Source organism: Danio rerio, chromosome 12 (assembly GCF_052040795.2).
Source record: "Danio rerio strain M-AB ecotype USA chromosome 12, GRCz13ab, whole genome shotgun sequence".
In the NCBI taxonomy this organism is placed as follows: Eukaryota; Metazoa; Chordata; class Actinopteri; order Cypriniformes; family Danionidae; genus Danio; species Danio rerio.
The window spans coordinates 19,022,974-19,044,739 of NC_141032.1; the positions used below are offsets into that span (position 1 = coordinate 19,022,974).

Sequence of the window (21,766 nt, forward strand, 5' to 3'; positions counted from 1 at the left end):
ACCTTAGAGTGGACTTTGCCACCGATTTATCCCCATCGTAAGGTTTCACAACCGTTTTCATAGTAGTACTTTTTCTCCAGGGTCTGGCGGGCGTTCTTCCGACTCCTGTGCACCACCATCAGCCTGTCTTCTGGTTACCAACCACAGACCAACGGACAGACCGAGTGTAAAGTCCAAGAGCTTTCCCGTTACCTCTGTATGTACTGCCATCAGCATCAAAACACCTGGGGCCAGTATCTGCCTTGGGCTGTGTATGCTCAGAATTCCTTCTGTCAAACCTCCACCGGCCTAACACCTTTTTAGTGTGTTGTAGGATACAAAATGGACTAGCGAAACCTCATAAGTTCCCACAGTGGATCACTGGTTCAGAGAGAGCGAGAAGGTAAGGGACTCAGCAGATGTCCATCTTCTGCAGGCAGTACGGAGGTACACTGACACCACAATTCGTTACCGCCTACCTAATCCCACTTACTATTCTGGAGATAAGGTATAACTCTCCACCATGATCCACCTCTGTCTGCCTACATAGGACCACTACATAGGACCGTTTACAGGGCACTCCCAAATTAACCGTCACTTATCGCCTCAACCTGCCTCCTCACTACAGTTCTGCACCTACTTTTTATGTGTCCTTACGTAAACTTTCCACTGACTCTGTTTGTCTGCATCCACAGACTCTGAACCATAGTGTCTTTCTGGGCACTCAAAGTGCTTTACACATATGGGGGGAATCTTCTCATCCACCAGTGTGCAGCATCCACCTGGATGACACGAAGGCAGCCATATTGTGCCAGACCACACACCAGCTGATTGGTGGAGAGGAGAGTGATGAAGCCAATTATGATATGGGGATGGGTAGGTGGCCATGATGGACAGAGGCCTGTGGGCAAATTGGGCCTGGATGCCGGGGTTAAACCCCTACTCTTTTTCGAAGGACATCCTGGGATTCTTAACGAACACAGAGAGTCAGGACCTTGGTTTGACGTCTCATGTGAAAGACAGCGCTCACTGAGCAGTATACTGTCCCCGTCACTATACTGGGACATTAGGACCCACACAGACCGCAGGTTGGGCATTCCATTCATTCATTCATTTTCTTTTCAGCTTAGTCCCTTTATTCATGAGGATTCACCACAGCACAATAAAATGGCAACTTATCCAGCATATGTCTTACGCAGTGGACGCACTTCCGACTGCAGCCCATACACTCTCATTCACACATATACACTACGGGAGATTTTTCTTACCCAATTCACCTTTACTGCATGTGTTTGGACTGTGGGGGAAACCGGAGCACCCGAAGGAAACCCACACCAACACGGGGAGAATATGCAAACTTTATACAGAAACAGCAATTTACCCAGCCCAGGCTCGAACCAGCGACCTTCTTGCTGTCAGGCGACAGCGCTATATACTGTCACCACCACGCTGCCCCACTAATGAATTATTGTGCTCTATAACTAGGCCTTTCAGTTTCATTGTCCAGCCCCTGTAGATGTGTTATACTTTTTAGTTTAAAATTAATTCATATAATATTTCAATAATAATCGTTTTTTCACAGTAAACACTGTTACTTTTCTAATAAGTTCTAAACCAAATAAATAAAAAATTTTAGAGTGTGACAGGTGTACAATTCAGCATTTGGTCCAGGACTAATTTATTTAATTGACAAATGTATAAATATTGTATTGATTGTGGAAAGATTGATTAAACTAGATACAAAAATGATCTTAGACAATGTTTGATCGCTATAATTTATTTCATTTTGAAAAGCTGTATATTGAGATGTGGTGGAAATGACATTTGTTCATTTCACGGTGGAAACAATGTTGATTATTAACACTTTCTCTTCTTATTTACATTTGTCCTCTTGCAGATCTTAAAGCTAGACAAATTGTTTAAACTTATGAGGCTATGTTACGTTACTCTTGAACAAGTTCTTTTTACTCAACTTCACAAGGCTAAAAGTGCCTGTAGTTAAAGAATTGCCCATACATACATCCTACTTAGATATTATTGTAGCCCAGCTTGTGCTGTTTACAGTATTATCACACTTTAGCCATTAATATGTTTTTAAAATACTGAAAACAACATAAATGTCTGTGTATTTCAAAACTTCTCCAGGGTCCAAAACACTCTTAGACCCCTGGGGGTTAATGACTCTTGGTTTGTTTTGTGCTTGAGCACATGGCTTTGTCTTTGTTTGCATTGGCCATGTGCACCTCTTATCCTGCCTCATATGTCTAGCTGTCACACCCTCTTGTTTAGATTGTCGAAAGCCACAGTAACACTACACTTTTCGCCAATGTGACTCCAATGTGACTCCATTAGACCAATCAAAAATCAAAACATGACCTTTCTGGACAGAAATTTTAAATTTGGAGCAATTGCTTAATTTTTTTAATGTCTAATCATATTGTTTAATCACACCCCTTTTCATAGCACCCAACGACAGAATTTTGCAAGCACTGTCTCCTTGTTAGTGTTTGCTGAATTTAGTCTAGTACCTGTCTTTGCCTCAGTTTTGTGCTTGTACCTATTTCTTTTATTGAGATTTTGCTCTGAATTTTACATAAACGTGGAGATTGTCTAAATTTATCTATATTTTGACCAACCACAATCTTTCTACCTAAGATGTGCAACGTAGTCCATGACTTTCTGTTCGAGTATGCCTGATGTTGAGTTGAGATTGTATAAATAGAGAAGCCTACGAACTCAATATGTATCTTAATGCTGGCTTCTAATGCTAAAACTGCAATTTTCTTAAGGAAATGTTTCAAATAACTGTAACTCGTGGTCTTTGTCCATCTCCACAGGTATTTGGGAACTGGTAATCACCATAGCAGGGCAGGCCCTTGTCAGGATCATCGGTGTTGATGCACCCAGCTTTGCAAGTTCATCCACTCCTCCAGAGGAAACTGTACCTGGAGAATGGAAGCTTTCAGCGGTGCTTCAGACTGAGCTGAGCCCAATTCATTTAGCTGTTGTCAGGTTTATATTCATAATGTGCTTAATAATTGTACATTCATTATTTGTAAACGATTTATTTTTCATTACTAATTGAAACATTGCAATATTTACAAACCAGTTATTTAAGCATAGTTATTATATTGTTGTTGTTTTATCCAATTTTTGTCGCATTTTAACACTTCGTTATTCAGCAGTGTTTAAACTTACAAGTAATTTTACTTTTTTAATAAGATTGCAAAGATTATTGTTCAATCAAGCCTTTATTTGTCATTTATAAAGGATTTATAAAGCATGAATATGTCATATTCTGAGCTATTATTTGTTTTCTCCACAAGATGTCGCCATTTTCCCCAGTGTTTCTGTTTGTGGTTCATTTGTGTTAATTTGGTTCAGCTGTGTCTTGTTAGACTAGCCTATATATTCTACCCTCTTGTCTTCACTTGTCACTTGGTTTTTGAGTTTGATGTGCTACCGCTGTTGCCGTAAGTCCTCTTGTTATTACCTTTTGTATTTTTTTTGGCTATAGTACCAGTTGCTCTACGGAGAACTTTATGTTTGTTAACTGCTTAGCTTTTGGAGTTCCTATGTTTTTGCCTGGCGGCTTTTTCTTGATGATTTTGGATTTCCTTAATAAACACCTTTGTTTGAACTAGACCTTGTGCCTTAGCAATTGGGTTCACCAACTCTCCCTGTGGCTCATTGTTAAACCACTGGTCTACTACACCAGCGACCCGGGTTCGAGCCTTGGGCTCATCACAGAATAGTCCTTACTTTAGATTAGGTCACAAAACTGCATGTGGTTGAGTTAATAAAACATGTATTAACATACATAGTAACCATTAATATATGCCTGAATAATAAGATATATAGACATTGATTGGAATAGTTTATTAATCATCACTCATTTTGATTGATCTTAAAAACCTCCAACTACTCTTAAATACAAATGGTTTGTAAATAATGTAATATTGAATTTAGTAATGAAAAATCAACCAGTCACAAATTATGAAAGTACATTTACTAAGCACATTATAAATGTGCTTATAAGTCAATAATTCAGCATTTGTAGCTGCAGTTATAAACTACTTACTGATGCTTATTTATGTAGAGGTAATGCTTTAAGGTTCACAAAACCCTCGAGTACTTTTTTTGAGATTTTAACAGATTTGTGTGTGTTGAGCATCAGATAGGACAATGTTAGCACCTGTCACATTTAATTGTGGGAAAAACTGGGTAATTTTGTGCTTTTGTTAGGTAATTTTAGCCTCCTGGTTTAAAATAATTTTTTGGGCAGGATCAAAATCGGCGACTTAGCGCAGAACTGCAAGTGCAAAGATGATGCGTCGGATTCTCATTATTATTCATAGCGGAGTTTTCTTATCCTATGAGAAGAGCCGGTTTCTTAAATATTCATGAGCATGTGCTTTCCGAAGACACTGCCAGTGCCAAGATCAACTGTGAAATTCTACGTTGATGACTGGGTGAGACATGTCCGCAGACCCACGGCACACAGTGTCTAGCCATTCAGAAGGCTTGTATGTGTTTCTTTCCATGATCCACGGGGCTTGTTGCATGTGTTTCCCCGCAATCCTGTCAGGACCAATACAGCAAAGTTGTGTGTGCTGCAAGCATTTTTGTTGGGAGAGCAGTACGAGAGTTGGAGAATGGTGAACTTTGTCTTTTATCAGGAGTTCGTTCACATTTAGACACATCGCCGTGCTGCTGTGTTTGCCTAAATCCTCCAGATTACCAAAAGGGCTAATGTTTAAAATAGACAGGGCAGAGACCTGCTGCACTGAGCCTGCATTCAGACCTGGGGATTGAGGGAAAAGTCCTCATTTATTGTTTATATGAACACGATTATCTTTACAGTCTCTGTTCGGTCACAGTTCAGTTCACTGCTTGTGTTTGGAGTTTGGACTCGCAATTTACATCGAAATTATAAAATACTTCCTCATTCGCCAAATATTTGTCTCTCCTACTTAGGGGGAACAAACCCTCAATACATTAATACAAACAAAACTACTTTAAAACGTTCTGTCCCTCGAGCATCCGCCTGTTGTTTGTAGCTTTAGCCTGCTAGCGCCGCTGGTCAGCTAAAGCCACCGACCTCTTTCATTCACTCATTTTTTTGACTTACTGGCGTTGCTCTTCACCCTGTATATTGTCGCTTGTGTGTCTGTCCTTGTGTGCAGGAGAAGCATTGATGGAGGCGTTGGAGCTGGAGCTGGAAGCAGTGGAGTCCCAGATTCGCACCCTCGAGGTGAGGCGGACGTGGCTGCGGGAACAACGAGATCTGCTTATTGTGCCTAACGCTAAGGCCGCCTCATCATCTAAGGTTAGCGGAAGATACAACCACATCACTCCCTCTACCTCAACCCCATGTGTTTCTCTGTCCAGGTCCAGCGCACCAGGGATGCGGCCAGCAGTCGTTGTAGTGGTTTTCTTGGTTTTTCTCTTACTCAATCAAACTCAGTCTGGAGGTTATGAATATCAGAAGAATATACTTTATTGTCGACAACAAAGGATAACTTTCAGGAGACCCCCAGTAGCATCTCTGTCTGAAAAATTCTGACTCACTAATGAGCTGGCTTTACTTAAATACCCTTTTACATCCGTTGTTTTCCTTTGTTCTCCATATATTACACAAGATCCCTCCTAGTTTAACCCTTGACTCCAAATTCCACCTCTGTCATCTGTTTTTCCCTTATTTCTACATATGTCACACAAATTCCACCTAGGTTAACCCCTGACCTCAATTTCCACCTAGGTTAACCCCTGACCCAAATCTAGTAACTATTTAACTTATCCAGTTCTTGTGATATGGTAATTCTTCTATTGGTATGCAAGTCTACAAGCAGATTATATACATACAATTTGAATATATATATTAACTTCACACTTTAAAGAGTATAAAATCCACTTCATATAATCCCTCCTCTTAAGACTTTAAGTCTTAATATTCTTGTTTTTTGGCCCATAGTGCAACTCCATGATCTAGCCCTTAGCCATACTACCTAATGACAAATATATGTCACAGTATTATTACAAATGACCAGATCATGTAATTGCACTTTGGAATAAAATCGAGCCAAACTTCTGCGCCCACTATTGACGAGGACACAGTAAAAGACTCGATTCTATTTTGTTGTTATCATAAGAGGTTTTGTTTTAAGCATACAGGTGGTTATACATTTGCTTCTGGGGGTCATGGTTATTTAACACACAGTAAAGAATAAAACTAAAACAAAAAATAAACATGCACAATCTCCCAATTAATGGTCACAACACAATATTCTAATCTAACACCCACAAAACATAATCAGTAGAGTACGTTGATCTTCAGCCCAGATACTTTGCGTATCGTAGAGAGCCGCCGTTTTGGGGTAGAGGTTGTCTAGCACTTAACACCCAAGGCATGGATCCTCTTCAATATCCTCTTCTTTTAAAATATCAAAATTTTTTAGCACTAGTTCATCTTTTTGACCCTAAATCTGGCACATACTTGCGAGCATTCTTTGTTTCGTTCTGGCCTTAAAAAGTGTTGATAGAGTCTTTATGTTGAGATTCTGTAACCTGAAGTTGTGGTGATTATCATCACTTGAACTTGTGGCACCTTCTGTATATTTCACTCAAGTATATAATCAGAATTACTCTTTTAACTGTTCTGGTAAACTCCTTCTGCCACACTTTGCACTTCGTTGAGCTTCAAGATTTTCTGCCTCCTCTGTTTCCCGTTAGCTTTCTCTTGCTGGAGCTTTTTTTCTTTGGCTGTCTTGTGCTGTGGTCCAGATGGTATCCAGTTGATGGCATCCCCTTTGGTAACCTTGGCATAAGGTCCATTTCTCCTGATTTCACTCCACTTTCTCCAGAACACCTCAGATATACTCGATCACCGGATTAATCTCCTGCTTCTGGTCCTTTCTGGTTTCCTGTACAGATATCGCTTTGCACATGGCAGTTAGTTTCCTCATAAAAGACCAAACTTCTTTCCAATGCATTATAAATGTTCTCCAAACATTCCACAAGGTTAAATACGAGATTACATGCAAGGGTTGACCCAATAGAATTTCATGCAATGTTAGTTGCTTGTTTCTGTCAGTTTTCATGCAATCACTTATTAATGCAAAAGATATATTATTTTAACACATCTTGTTAAACTAGGCGATGAATCATCTTTAGCTTTTTCAATCATTCCTTACAATTATGTGTAATTGCTCAATTTTTAATTTTTTTTTCAATTTCCAATACTTTATCAATACATTTACTTATCTATTCACTGAATCACATGTCCACTTATTAATCTACTTAATTACCTTTATTTATTTTAATTAACTTTCATTACTCTAATTTATTTTAAATGCAGACACATTAAACTTATTTCTGAAGGTATTCCAAATCTGAGACTTCTCTTGTCTTAAATGTAATAACTGTTTCTTCTTCCCTGCTCTGTTAATGGAATTACCTTCACTCATCTACCACAACTGTCATGCCCAAAAACTTGTATCTCTTGCCCTAATCTAATTAAATCATTTCCTAACATCCACAATCAAGTTCTTGAATATCCCCTTAAACCTATTGCTAATCTTTTACTCACATTCTACTTTGCCCAGATGTCACATGTGGACAACAATTCACCAATCACTGCATTCAAAAAGGAGATCATTATCCTTGCTGCTCAATTTTCTTTACCACCTCACCCTTGATTCAAACCATGTACATCTCAAATGCCAATATCTCGAAATGCTGTTGCCTCAACAATCTGTACTTCCTATTACAAAAATCATACCTATCTTTTTTGCTTCCCTTTGATGCTACACATGTTCGTAAAGACTAGTACGTTGTTTATTTGTACTATAATCTAATTAAGGTTGTGACTCTTTACTATTGTTAGACCTGCTACCCTATTTTCTTAAATGAAAAATCTATTTCTTATTTATCATCTTAACAGTTATTATTGCATCTAGATTAGATACAGAATCTTGTTAACACTAAACCCGTCATCCCTAAAAAGTTTTATTTATGTCTTTTACTTAGCTTGAGCTAGATGTACTTGCAGATAACTAAATCCTACACGTTACAATATCCATCACGAAATATTCTAAATCCTTTTATGCATTCTAATGTATGTATCTATATCCGCCTATTTACTTTAAGTGTAACCAAGTGTCTACCCTCCTCTGTTAATTACCTAAACAGAAATCAATTAATTACTTTAACATTTTTGGCATCCAAACTAACAAATTTAAGTACAGTGCGTGTTAGGAACCTCTGCTAAGAAATTCTCTATCACTGACTGTTCTTAAATCATAAACTTTACAACATCTAGTTTTGGCTGTTTTGACTAATGCCATAATCAAAATTTAAATTCAACTAAATTCAATGACTTTAATTAGAAATGCCTTAACATATCTAAATGTTTCTAATATTGCTGTGTTCTTAAAAGTTTCAATAATACCTATTCCAGCATATAACAGACCTGAATCTTATTTAATTTGAATTAATCCTCCCTATGCTGGCTAATTTTGTTTTCCCTTAATGTCCTGAACTCCAAATAATTATTAAAACTTGACAAATAAGTAATTTCTTATTTCTGAGCTATTTCTTATTTTGCATTTTCTATTAATTAGCATTTTTTACTTTTCAGCATTTTCAGCTCCTAATTCCTTCCTGCTCTCACATCAAACTAATTATTCATAAACTTTTGTTGTAATTTTTACCAGTTGACTAAAAAAATCACTGGATTTCTTTATAAGTTCCTCTCTAGCTGATCTGATTTTTCTCCTTTAGTCCTTAATTCTTTTTTGCTTTTATTTATTTCTTCACATTTGTAAAACAATGTGTTTTCTGTTTTTTATTTTTAAACACTTTTCTTTTTCAAATATTATTTAAGTACATTTAGAATTGTTACTTTTTTACCTATTCAGTATTGTGAGTTCATTTTACTTTTTTGTGTTTCTATCTCTTCTTTAAATCACTTTTCTGTCTTAATCGCTGACATAATTTTTCTCTCAAATCTTGGTTTAGTTTACTCAAAATAAGTTTTTCCTAATTTTAACTTAAATACTAACTCCATCAACTTCTAACCCAAATTATTATTATTATTATTTTTCAGTTATCAAAAACTGTCTTTTATTATCTTTTTTATCACCACCATGCATTAAAATTTATCCTCCTATGTTCAATAATCTTTTCTAGTAATAATCTAAGACTTTTCTTACAGTTTACATGATACTTTTCTTTTATTTAAATTTATAGTAGTCTGATTTGATACAAGAATGGGTAGCTACACTTTTGCTCTTATTTTGCCCTCTGAGTGGTCACATTGTACTTAATTTGGACTATAGGTCGACTGCTTTGAGATGGACTGCCAAACTCCCCCTCCTCACACCCTGATAAGATAACTGGTTCATAGATTGGTGCAGTCTTTTCTGTGGTGTCCATATCAGGGCACAGTGTTTCCCCCTTTTCTCTTTGTTGGTTTCTTTTCTTTCATTGAGCTGATGTAAAGTTCTGGTGGAGCACTTTTTCCTCTTTGATCAGTTCATCATTAGCTTGTTTGCCTCTTTTTAGTGTCTCTGAACATAAGTAGCCTTTCCAGTCCTCAGTAATTCCTGGGCATGCAGTGCCTGCCTCACTGCTTTCACAAATGTCCACAGCCAACAGTTTGTCCATTGTGTTTTTCAAACACCTTTTCCATTTGCTAGTGCACTCAGAGATGTATGGGTAAAATACCACAATCCCCCAAAGTCCATCCCCATGTCCTCTTAAGTAATATATGGAATTTAGCTCATGACCTATAAAAGTCTTTTCTTCTTTCCCATTTTTTTTCATCAAATGAAGACTCCTCTCATCTATTTTCTCCTCTTTACGGTTTTAACTGTTTATTTTTTCTCTAATTCACAATCATTTTATCATATGTAAATATGTTTAATTTTCTATTTCTTTAGTGTTATTCTAATTAATTATTTTAGCTTCGGATTATGCTTTACTTTACATTTCTCCTCATCTATGCTAGTGTTTCTCTACTAACCGGTCATTTTTACATCAAATTTTAATTTCCCTAACATTTTTCATATTCAGTTTTTATTTTCTCACTGCTTACATCAAATGTTTCTTCTGTTTGCTATTTGTCATTATCTTATCTTTTATTTTCTCTGTCACGTATTTTAGTATTGCATTTTTTATTTCCATATCTGTTTTGCCATACCTGATTTAATTCAACAATCCTACATGGTGGCCCAATATCTGGTATAACTATTCAAAATCATTACTGCTATAGCTCAGGGTTCATATTAATTAAACTCACATATTTATTTACTAAAAGCATTTTTCATTTTTGAAATGCAATGAATAATTATCAATTTAGCTTCTTACTGCATAAACTTTTAAATGTATTTATCTTTTAAACTCACTCTAACACATTCTTTAACATTTACCTAGTGTCTATGATTTTCATCTGAATCACTGTACTTTACTACAAATAGATGATGGCTTAGATCACATTATGTAGTTCACTTTGAGAAAGATGAAACAAACATTTGTATTGCCCTTAAATACAAACAAATTCTCTAAAGTCAATTATTTCTTCAAATTATTTTGCTTTTTATCTTATCTGTTCAATGTGCCTATATTGCAAGCATATTTTAAACATCTATTTTTATCTATGAAACAGTGGACTTATTTTTTCTATTTCTATTTTATTCTTTTTCTTTTCCGTAATTTGAGTTTTTAGCTCTTAGGTTTTCTTAGACATTTTAAAGCTTATTTTGTTACACATTTTATCACTAAATCTTCAATTAATCAATATTCATTTTTTAAGTTTTCTTTTTTATTTTATTCTCAATCAAAGACCTAACTTATATGTTATTCATTCATATTTTTTTTAGTAAATCTATTTGTTTATTAATATATTCTTTTACTCCATACTTCCTTTATCTCTATATATATTGATCAATATGGCTTCATTTATTCTTTTTCATTAGTACAGTTTCAAACTCTTTTCTATATAATATAACTCTATTATTAGTATTTCCTTATTTCCTTTATCTTACTATACTACTTTATAATATATCTATTCAGTAATAACTTATATTCTATCCACAATTATGTTAAAGTCTATGTCATTATTTTATCTATAGTTTGATCTCCTCTCTTTTACTCTCCTCTTCTCTGTTTCCTTAGTGCTGTAAATAGACAATCTATTTATTGTTCTCACATGGACACCATAAATCTCTCTCTTACCCCCATCCTGGAGCAGACTGTCTTTTACCAATTGCTATGTCAAGAATTTAAGTCCATTCTGCCTATTGTTCTTTTTTTTTAACATATTCTAACTTAAAACACAAAGATAATTTCAGAAAAATGTTTAACTAGTATATTCTTATGCTTTTTACTCTGTGTCTTTCAAATGTAACATGTTCCATTAGTTTTAATTTAGGAGACTCCTCTCTTTATATCATAATCTCTTCTCTTAAACTACATCAATTACTTTTCTTCTTGCTCTTTAATTCAAACCACAAATATGCAGCCCTCCTTTTATATAATCTACTACAATCAATCTTTTAACCTACTCTTTTTTTTTAAAACATTCACGCTTATAATCTTATTACTTTTCCTCTTCTCCTTCACTCCTCTCCTCCACTCAGTGTAACAGGAGCTGCATCCCCCCATCCTCATTCCATTCAAGGAGGAGGAAGGCAGTCTTCTCTGCACACCAATGTGGACTATTTTGCCACAACCTGAAGCAGCAAATACACAAACACTTCAATTAAATAAATACTCTACACTACACTCCTCTTGAGTGACCTGTCCGAGCAGCCTCTAACCTTAGAGCGGTAACCACAGGTTCCTTGCCTACCCATGCAGCCCTCTGCTTCACCTTTTAACAGAGCGTTATCGTAGGTCTTTGCGCGCATCTCTCTACTTTAATCTGCTTTAATCTCTTAACTGTTACCACACATTAAGGACTCTCTCTTAAAACTTATAAATGCTCTATGCATATCTTACATCATTATTAATTTCCCAAATCTGGGTAACAGTTACTAGTTAATGTTTATCCTATCCATCAAGGCCCACTTAACAGATCATTTGCATACCTTACTCTGCTTTAATCTCTTAACTGTCACCACACATTAAGGACTCTCTCTTAAAACTTATAAATGCTCTATGCATATCTTACATCATTATTAATTTCCCAAATCTGGGTAACAGTTACTAGTTAATGTTTATCCTATCCATCAAGGCCCACTTAGGAAAACACAGATCATTTGCATACCTTACTCTGCTTTAATCTCTTAACTGTCACCACACATTAAGGACTTTCTCTTAAAACTTATAAATGCTCAATGCATATCTTATATCATTAATAATTTCCCAAATCTGGGTAACAGTTACTAGTTAATGTTTATCCTATCCATCAAGGCCCACTTAGGAAAACACAGATCATTTGCATGCAAATTCTTTTTCTTCTGTTATTCAAAACCCCTTTTTTCTTTAATATCTTTTTTACATTTACTTTTAATTCTTTAAAGCTGGAGAAACAATATCAATACATTCAAGTGTATTTACCTGTACAAGCAGGTCCTGGCAGAAAAAACACAAACTAATAAGCATAAAATTGCTTACCGTTTTTTATTGTGGCCACATATTTGTGTTTTCTCTCCAGTCCAGCATGCACAGTAACACCAGTCCTGCTCCTTTCCAGCCCACCCAGAGGGACGCCAAATGTAGTGGTTTTCTTGGTTTTTCTCTTACTCAATCAAACTCAGTCTGGAGGTTATGAATATCAGAAGAATATACTTTATTGTCGACAACAAAGGAAAACTTTCAGGAGACCCCCAGTAGCATCTCTGTCTGAAAAATTCTGTGTCACTCATCTTCTGCCCTCCTTAAATACTCTGTTTTTTGCCTTTGTTACTACATATGTCACACAAATTCCACCTAGGTTAACCCCTGACCTCAATTTCCACCTAGGTTAACCCCTGACCCAAACCTGGTAACTGTATAACTTCTCCAGTTCTTGTGATATGGTAATTTCTCTAATGGTATGCAAGTCTACAAGTAGATTATATACATACAATTTGAATATATATATTAACTTCACACTTTAAACAGTATAAAATCCACTTCATTGTTCACGCCGACACTCCTTCTTAGGTAATAAAGTACGTACTTTCTGCTTTCCTGGTGCCCGAGTTAAGAATATTTCTACACAGATTACAACAATCCTGGGTGCTGCCGAGAGCCCTGGTGCCATCCACCTCCATGTGGGGACGAACGTCACCGCGCTCCGGCAGTCGGAGATCCTGAAGAAGGACTTCAGGGAGCCTGATCGAGACGGTATGACGCACCTCGCCGCCATGCAGATCATCGTTTCTGGGCCGCTTCCTACCTACCGCCAAGGAAATGAAAGGTTCAGTAGACTTTTTGCTCTAAATGAATGGCTATTAACATGGTGTAAAGAACAGGAATTGCTCTTTGCTAATAACTGGAATCTTTTCTGGGAGCGCCCTAGGCTTTTCCGTGCTGACGGCCTGCACCCCAGTCGAGCTGGAGCTGAACTCCTGTCGGACAACATCTCCAGATTACTTCGCTCCGTCTGACTAGTAGGTAAAAATTCACATTATAACCACATAGACTCTTGTTCGTCCTACTTAAACAACAGTAATGCATATCTGGCTAACCCCATAGAGACTGTGTCTGTTCCTCGTATTATTAGATCAAGAAACAAACGTACTATGTGCTCCAAAAATAATCTATTAAGAATCAAACCAGAAAAACCGATTAAAAAGTGAAAATACAAATTTCGTAAAGCTCAGTCTCCTAAACATCAGGTCACTAGCACCTAAAGCACTTATCATAAATTAAATAATAACAGATAACAATCTTAATGCACTCTGTCTCACTGACACCTGGCTGAAACAAAATGACTATATTGGCTTAAATGAAGCAACTCCTCCAGGATTCTTATATAAACATGAGGCTCGTCAAACTGGTCGTGGTGGTGGAGTTGCATCAATCTTTAGTGATTTCCTTAATGTTATACAGAGAAACGGACTTATGTTTAGCTCCTTTGAAATATTAGTGCTTCCAGATACTATGCAAAAACCTATGTTATCTCTCGCTTTAATCCCCATATATAGACCGCCAGGACCCTATGTCAATTTTCTAAAAGAGTTTTCTGATTTTATTTCTGACTTACTAGTCAAAACTGATAAAATACTAATTGTCGGTGATTTTAACATCCACATAGATGACGCTAACGATTCATTAGGGCTCGCGTTTATGGATTTACTACACTCGCTTGGGATAAAGCAAAACGTTGTGGGTCCAACCCATCACTTAAAGCATACATTAGATCTAATTCTGTCTTATGGAATCGAGGGCGTAGACATTACACCAGAAAGCGATGATATTACAGACCACTACCTCTTACTATATAAGCTGTGTTTACCTGAAATCAGCAAACCCGCTCCAATATTTCGCCCTAGTAGAATTATCGTTCTGTTAACCAAAGATGAATTTATATTTAACTTACCTCATCTTTCTACAAGCAAGCAAATTCAAATGAACTTGATGTAGTAACCAGCAGTACGGATGCCATGTTTACTAGCACACTAAATACTGTGGCACCCATCAAATTAAAAAAGGCTAGAGAGAATAAAACTACACCATGGTATAATAGTCATACTCGCGCTCTCAAAACAGCAACCCGTGCCCTGGAACGTAAATGGAAAAAAACTAATTTAGAGGTTTTTAGAATTGCGTACAAAGACAGTATGTCCAGCTATAGGAGGGCTCTAAAATCTGCCAGGGCTGAGCATCTGCGCAACCTGATAGAAAATAATCATAACAATCCTAGATTTTTATTTAACACCATCTCTAAATTAGCAAATAATCGGTCATCCTTGGAACAAACTACTCCACCGCAAATTAGTAGTGATGACTTCATGAATTTTTTCAGTGATAAAATAGAAGGCTTTAGACAGAAAATAGGAGATGCTAAACTCTGCACCGGCTTATACTCCAAATCCTATAAATATTTCACTGAATCATAATAATAATAATAACCTACAGTGCTTCAAAATCTTAGAACATCAAGAGCTAGGTAAAATTATAAATAGCTCTAAACCAGCTACGTGTATGCTGGACTTGACTGCAACAAAATTACTGAAAGAATTGCTGCCTGCTATAGGAGAACCTCTTCTTAACATTATCAACTCTTCTTTATCTATAGGCCATTACTCTTTCAAGCTAGCTGTTATTAAGCCTATTATTAAGAAACCGCAACTGGAACCCAACAACTTAGCTAACTATAGGCCTATTTCAAATCTTCCATTTATGTCTAAAATACTAGAAAAAGTTGTTTCTACTCAATTATGCTCCTTTCTGCAGACAAACAATAATTTTGAAGTGTTTCAGTCAGGTTTCAGGGCTCATAACAGTACAGAAACCGCATTAGTGAAAATAACCAATGATTTACTCTTAGCTGCTGACCAAGGGTGCATCTCGCTATTAGTTCTACTCGATCTTAGTGCAGCATTTGACACCATTGACCACAATATCCTCATAAATCGCTTAAAGTCTACAGGTGTCCAGGGACAAGCTCTACAATGGTTTAAGTTATACTTAACTGACCGTTTGTGAATATTAATGGACAGCCCTCACAAGTCAGCCCAGTAAATTATGGGGTGCCTCAAGGATCAGTTTTAGGCCCTTTGCTGTTTACAATTTACATGCTATCACTGGGAGACATTATTAGAAGACATCAGCTTTCACTGCTATGCAGATGATACTCAATTATATATTTCGACTAAACCTGATGAGATGTCTAAACTGTCCAAGCTAACTGAATGTATTAGAGATTTTAAAGACTGGATGACCAACAATTTTCTTCTCTTAAACTCAGACAAAACAGAATTATTACTTATTGAGCCTAAATCCTGTACACAGCAGATCTCGCAACTCGATCTACAATTAGAAGGATACAAAGTTAGCTTTAGCTCTACTATAAAAGATTTTGGTGTCATATTAGACAGCAATCTAACTTTTGAAAACCATAGATCTAGAAAATATGATCATATCAACCCAATTTTATCCTCCTTACACTGGCTGCCTGTTCAGTTTCGTATTGAATTTAAAATATTGCTTCTCACCTATAAAGCTCTAAATAATTTAGCTCCTGTTTATCTAACCAACCTTCTGTCTTGCTACAATCCAGCTGGCTCTTAAACATCTCAAAACTCATGGCTTCTGGTAGTACCTAGAATAGCAAAGTCGAGTAAGGGAGGTGGAGCCTTCTCCTTTATGGCTCCTAAACTCTGGAATAGCCTACCTGATAACATCCAAGGCTCAGACACACTCTCTCAGTTCAAAACTAGATTAAAGACCTATCTGTTTAGTAAAGCATATACTCAATGCATCACTTAGCGGGTTTCCACACAAGTTTCTACATCTTGTTCATATACACTATGAAAAGCAGCTACGCTAATTATCCTCTTTATTCTCCATTTCCACCTGGGGATACTCATCCCAAGGTCCTCAGATTATGCAGAGTCACTGATTGGACCCAAGACCAGCGACGAGATGATCCCAATGTGTCCATATCTGGGACCAGGCCGTATTCTGAGCTGCTGCTGCTGCGCTGTTGGTCATGGGGGAGTGGAGAGCATGAGACTGATTCCAGTGACGCTCCAGGGACAGACGAGTCTTCGCTGAGGCCAGCTTCCAGCCCCCACTACTGAGACTGCAGCTCTGCACAAGACTTTTTGCCAGCGGAGAAATTAAAATGGTCGTGCCGAACTAAGTCTGGTTCTCTCAAGGTTTTTTTTCTTCACTCTCCTACCGGTGAAGTTTTTTTTCCCTCTCCGCTGTCGCCACTGGCTTGCATGGTTCAGGATCTGAAAAGCTACTCATCAATGAATTTGATCTTCAGTGTTTGGAGTCTCAGTAATGATTTCAAACCACACTGAACTGAGCTAAACTGAACTGAACTTAAACACTAACAACTGAACTACCCTGATCTAGTTACTATGACCATTTATGTGAAGCTGCTTGTCAATCTACATTGTAAAAGCGCTATACAAATAAAGCTGAATTGAATTGAATAATGATATAAATTGTGGTTGTGTATATGAAATTACAATTGTTGCAGGGAATTAAATTACTGTTTATTTCTTTGCATTTTACTTTGTGAACTATAAAATCATGGGTCTTCGCATGGTTTGTATCTCATTTTGTGAACCGACTGACAGTTGCTAGTGATGGGTCGTTCATGAACGATTCGTTCATTTTGAACGAATCTTCAATATGACTCGGGAACTACAAGTCCTCTTAGGGAGTGATTTGTTCATCCAGAATGCGCACATTTGTGCAGATGGTATCGTTCATTTCAAGTCTTTTGAGTTGTTCAATGTGGTAAGGCAGAAGCCAATCATATGTGTTTAGAGCCGGAAAAAGAATTGAGCTGTTCATCTCTCGAGTCCTCTATTGGGTTTGAGTCATTCGTTCCTCACGGGCTAATCATATGCGTTTAGAGCAGGGAAAAAAAATTATCTGTTCATGTCACGGTTTAGGGAACTGTGTGTTCCTCCTGTATATTATGTATCATGCCTTATGTGTTGTCATGTGTGAGGGTGTGTGTTTGTTTACCTTTTGTGTTGACAGCGTGCTAGGATCAGCTAATGTCATCAGCTGACTCATCATCCTCCAGCTGAACCTTATTTGGCCGGCTATATTTTTCTCCTGTGGTATGTTGTGGTTATCAGTCCGTTGTTTGTCCTTGTTCCAGTCTGTTGTTCCCTAGTTTCCTTCGCTGTCCGTTTGATGTCTTCATCGTGACCTGTGGCTCTCTTTAGTTTTGAACTTTCGTGTGTCCTCTGTTTAATAAATACTTGCATTTGGATCCTCCTTGTCTTAGTGTCGTGACAGAACGGACTGATCAATCATGGATCCAGCGAGTATCTCCGGCCTGGCTGAAATTGTTTCACATGCTACCACACGCATGAACAGACATGATGATCAGATGGTCACCATCAGCCGCGCTGTCCAGGCGATTGTCACTCAGATCTCTGATCTGACAACACGGTTGCAACGTCTTCATGCTGTCAGTCTTCAGCAGCCTGTTGCAACGAACATTAGTCCACCTGTTATGCCGGTTCCTGAGCGAACAGCTGGATTTTCCAAGCCTCGCCTTCCACCTCCAGCGTTCTACTCCGAGGAAGTCGAGTTGTGTCGCGCCTTTTTAGCGAAGTGCTTGTTGTACATTGAGTCCATTGATTTCCGCACCCTGGCGGCCGAGATTTGTATGCCTGTTCATCTGTGCCTCGTTCTGTTTTTCAGGAAGAACACATGGATCTGCCAAACATGCCCAGTGAGTACCTCGACCAGAAGAGAGTGTTCAGTAAGTCTCGAGCTGATTCTCTGCCTCCACATCGTCCCTATGACTGTGCTGTAGAGTTATTGCCAGGTACGGCCCCGCCTAAAGGCAAACTTTATTCTGGCAAACTTTGAACTGTCAAACTTTATTAAAGGTAAACTTTATTATACTGTTCCAGAGAGGGAGGCCATGGAGAAATATATTTCTGATTCTCTAGCAGCTAAGATCATTCGCCCTTCTTCATCACCAGCAGGGTTTTTTTCATGAAAAAGAAAGATGGCTCCCTCCGTCCTTGTATAGACTACAGAGGGCTGAACGCTATCACGGTGAAGAATACTTATCCTTTGCCGCTGATGTCCTCTGCCTTTAAACGTCTGCAGGGAGCGTCCTTTTTCACGAAAATTAGACCTCCACAATGCTTACCATTTGGTCCGCATTCGAGAAGGCGATGAATGGAAGACTGCTTTTATTACCTCCTCGGGGCACTTCGAATATTTTGTTCTTCCTTTCAGTCTGTCCAACGTCCCTGCATTCTTCCAAGCACTCGTGAATGACGTGTTGAGAGATATGCTAGATCAGTTAATTTATGTTTACCTGGATGACATACTGATATTTTCCCATTCTCTCCAGGAACATATTCAACACATCAGGCGAGTGCTTCAGAGGCTGCTAGAGACTGGGCTTTATGCCAAGGCAGAGAAATGCGTATTTCATGCACAGTCTGTTTCTTTTCTGGGACATATCGTGTCAGTCGAGGGGATGCGTATGGATCCAGAGAAAGTTCAGGCTGTGGTAGATTGGCCAACCCCAGACTCCCGCAAGGCCCTGCAGAGGTTTCTTGGTTTTGCCAATTTTTACCGGCGTTTCATTCACAACTTCAGCCAGCTCGCCGCACCTCTGACTGCTTTCAACTCCATCAAGACTCTGTTCAGGTAGTCCAATACAGCGCAAGTTGCGTTTGATCATCTGAAAAGCTGCTTTGTTTCAGCACCTATTCTTATTGCCCCTGTTCCATCATGGGAGTTCATGGTGGAGGTTGACGCATCAGAGGTGGGGGTCGGTGCTATCCTGTCCCAGCGCTCTTCCTCGGACGGCAAGATGCATCCCTGTGCATATTTTTCTCGTCTCAACAATGCAGAACGAAATTATGATATTGTTAATCGAGAGCTGCTGGCTATCATTTGGACCATTTTTTAGCGTTTTGATTTTTCCATCTCATACCGAACAGGTTACAAAAATGTTAAACCTGATGCACTTTCTTGAATTTTTGATCACTCTGAGCATACATCATCTCCTGAAGCCATCGTGCCATGCAGATTTTTTATCTCTGCTGTCACCTGGGAGATCAAGTCGAGGGTCTGCATGGCCTTAGAAGGGGTAACGCCTCCACCTGGATGCCCACCGGGTCGTTTATTTGTGCCAGAGGAACTACGGTCTGACGTCATCCATTGGGGTCACTCTTCCAAGTTAGCCTGTCATCCGGGGGTGAGTTGTACCTTGTCTCTAATCAAACCACGATTCTGGTGGCCAGTTATGACTCCTGACATAAGGGTGTTTCTAAGACTTCCAATCGATGGATGACAGTTCATCTCTCAAGTCCTCTATCGGGTCTGAGGCATTCGTTTATCACGGGCCAATCATATGCATTTAGAGCTGGAAAAAGAATTGAACCGTTCATCTCTCGAATCCTCGAGTTTGAGTCATTCTGTCATGTGATGAACGAACAACTTAAGAACCAGAAGAAAGGTGAACTAATTATCATTGCTCCAATTGACGCAGACTGTGTACATTGGTTAAGATTATATGTGACTGTCAGTGTAACGTGAACAAACCACTGACATTTGAAGACATGAAGAGGTGAGCTGAGCAAAGAAAATCTTCATAGAAAATACCTTCATAGACAAAAGAGAGGGTAAACATTAAATTATTATTTTCTCCTTCTTATAGTATTCTATTTATGACTTATTTGTTGTGTGATCAAACTTTTGGGCTAGTTGTAGATGCGTTTGGAAGCAATTCATAACATTTTAATAATATTTTGGCAAATTGAACCAAAGGATGAAATGACTCAAAAAAAAGATGTGTTTATCTCAATGAACAAGACTCAAAGATCCGATCCAGTCAAATAATCCGAACTTCCCATCACTAACAGTTGCAAGCTCCCCTCCTTCTTCTCTGCTCTGCTGGCCACACCCACTCCTGCCCTTTGCTCGCGGAGCTCCACGCCCACTATGATGCATCTTTTGAAAAAATCCTGAGGTGGACCGGAACCGAAAGTGGGGGGCGTCATGACCCTTTAACAAATAATGAAGTTACTAGATGCTAATGCTTAATAAATGATTCATAGTGTGTAAAGGGTCACAGATTTCCTTTTATCGCACCAACAACAGGCACTACACCATAATCACGTTCCTACAAGAGCCAACACTTAATTGGTTAATGTGGCATGAATGTTTGCTAAAGTTCAGATTTTCCATCTTGAGTAATTCGTAGGGATGTAACGGTATCAGAATTTTACGGTACGGTAATACCTCGGTATGAATGTCACGGTACGGTATTTATTGAATCATTTACAGGAAAAAACAAAACTTATGAAAATACTCCAAAAAAGTGCCAAAAGTGTCAATGACATACAAATTAGCCATCTATCTGTAAGCTTTGAAACAGGAACTTCAATTTTAATAACAAAAAATCATTAAACCATGTAAAAAATAAAGTTTCAATTTAGTATTGTTGAAAACTCATCACATTCAACATTTAATCAATCACTCACTCACTTAGATAGAGATGGGTTTTAAGGAAAATTATCATATAACTATAATCTGGTAAAAGCTGGTATCTCTGGGCATTTACAATGTCCCCTGCAACAGAAAAAAACCCCTCTCATTTGGGACTTAGGTTTCTGGGACAGAGAGATATGACTTGGCCCAGGTTGACAGTAGTGGGTAACGTTGTGCATTGTCTTTCCCCGACTTGAAAGGACAAGCCATGAGTGAGATAGAGGTCTCATGTCTGCATCAATCTGAACAGTGTGCTGTGTTTCTGCAGTCCCAATGACTGTCATTAGTTGTATTCCCCAACTTGCAGGAATGTGTACACATAGGGCTCAACCTGTGCAGTGCACATGCCCTTTTTAGTCTTGGATAGAAAGTGCCCTTCCAAAATGATCAAAAGTGCCCCCGCGACGCGACAGACCCTCCGTCCCGCCCTTCAGTAGGCGCGCGACAACACCGCTCTTGAGTATGCGCGCTCAACCCCCCCTCACCACTTTACAGTACGCGCGCAACAACACCGCTATTCAGTATGCGCGCGTCAACACCGCTATTCATTTCTGCATTACTGTATCTGTAGCGACAACAGACTGCAAGGGATGATGGCCGAGCCTGGGCTGATGGGAATTGTAGTTTCCGCTACCTC

The 21,766-nt window shown here is 38.3% G+C and overlaps 2 protein-coding genes across 5 annotated transcripts in view; one reads left to right on the top strand and one right to left on the bottom strand.

Moving 5' to 3' along the window:
• The window catches only part of LOC147841358 (uncharacterized), a 206,412-nt gene that overhangs the window by 159,134 nt on the left and 25,512 nt on the right, over nucleotides 1-21,766 (bottom strand). The window lies entirely within an intron of this gene.
• Nucleotides 2,817-17,087, top strand: LOC147834439 (uncharacterized). Of its 4 annotated transcripts, none has more exons than XM_087276075.1 (4): nucleotides 2,817-2,991; nucleotides 5,166-5,308; nucleotides 13,188-13,581; nucleotides 16,509-17,087. In XM_087276075.1, the coding sequence occupies exons 2-3, from the start codon at nucleotides 5,177-5,179 to the stop codon at nucleotides 13,572-13,574; spliced, it is 519 nt and encodes a 172-aa protein (XP_087132201.1). In that variant the 5' UTR covers nucleotides 2,817-2,991; nucleotides 5,166-5,176; the 3' UTR covers nucleotides 13,575-13,581; nucleotides 16,509-17,087. The 4 variants fall into 4 exon arrangements, with proteins under 4 accessions (XP_087132201.1, XP_087132203.1, XP_087132202.1 ...); XM_087276077.1 differs by having other exon boundaries at nucleotides 13,188-13,577; XM_087276076.1 differs by having other exon boundaries at nucleotides 2,817-3,269; nucleotides 3,735-5,308; nucleotides 13,188-13,577; nucleotides 16,509-17,085.

What these genes read in the sequence shown, in the direction of transcription:
- LOC147834439 (XM_087276075.1), top strand. Translation starts at nt 5,177, where the DNA reads ATGGAGGCGTTGGAGCTGGAGCTGGAAGCAGTGGAGTCCCAGATTCGC. An exon ending in AGGCCGCCTCATCATCTAAG is followed by an intron (nt 5,309 to 13,187) that starts GTTAGCGGAAGA and finishes ATTTCTACACAG; the next exon opens with ATTACAACAATCCTGGGTGC.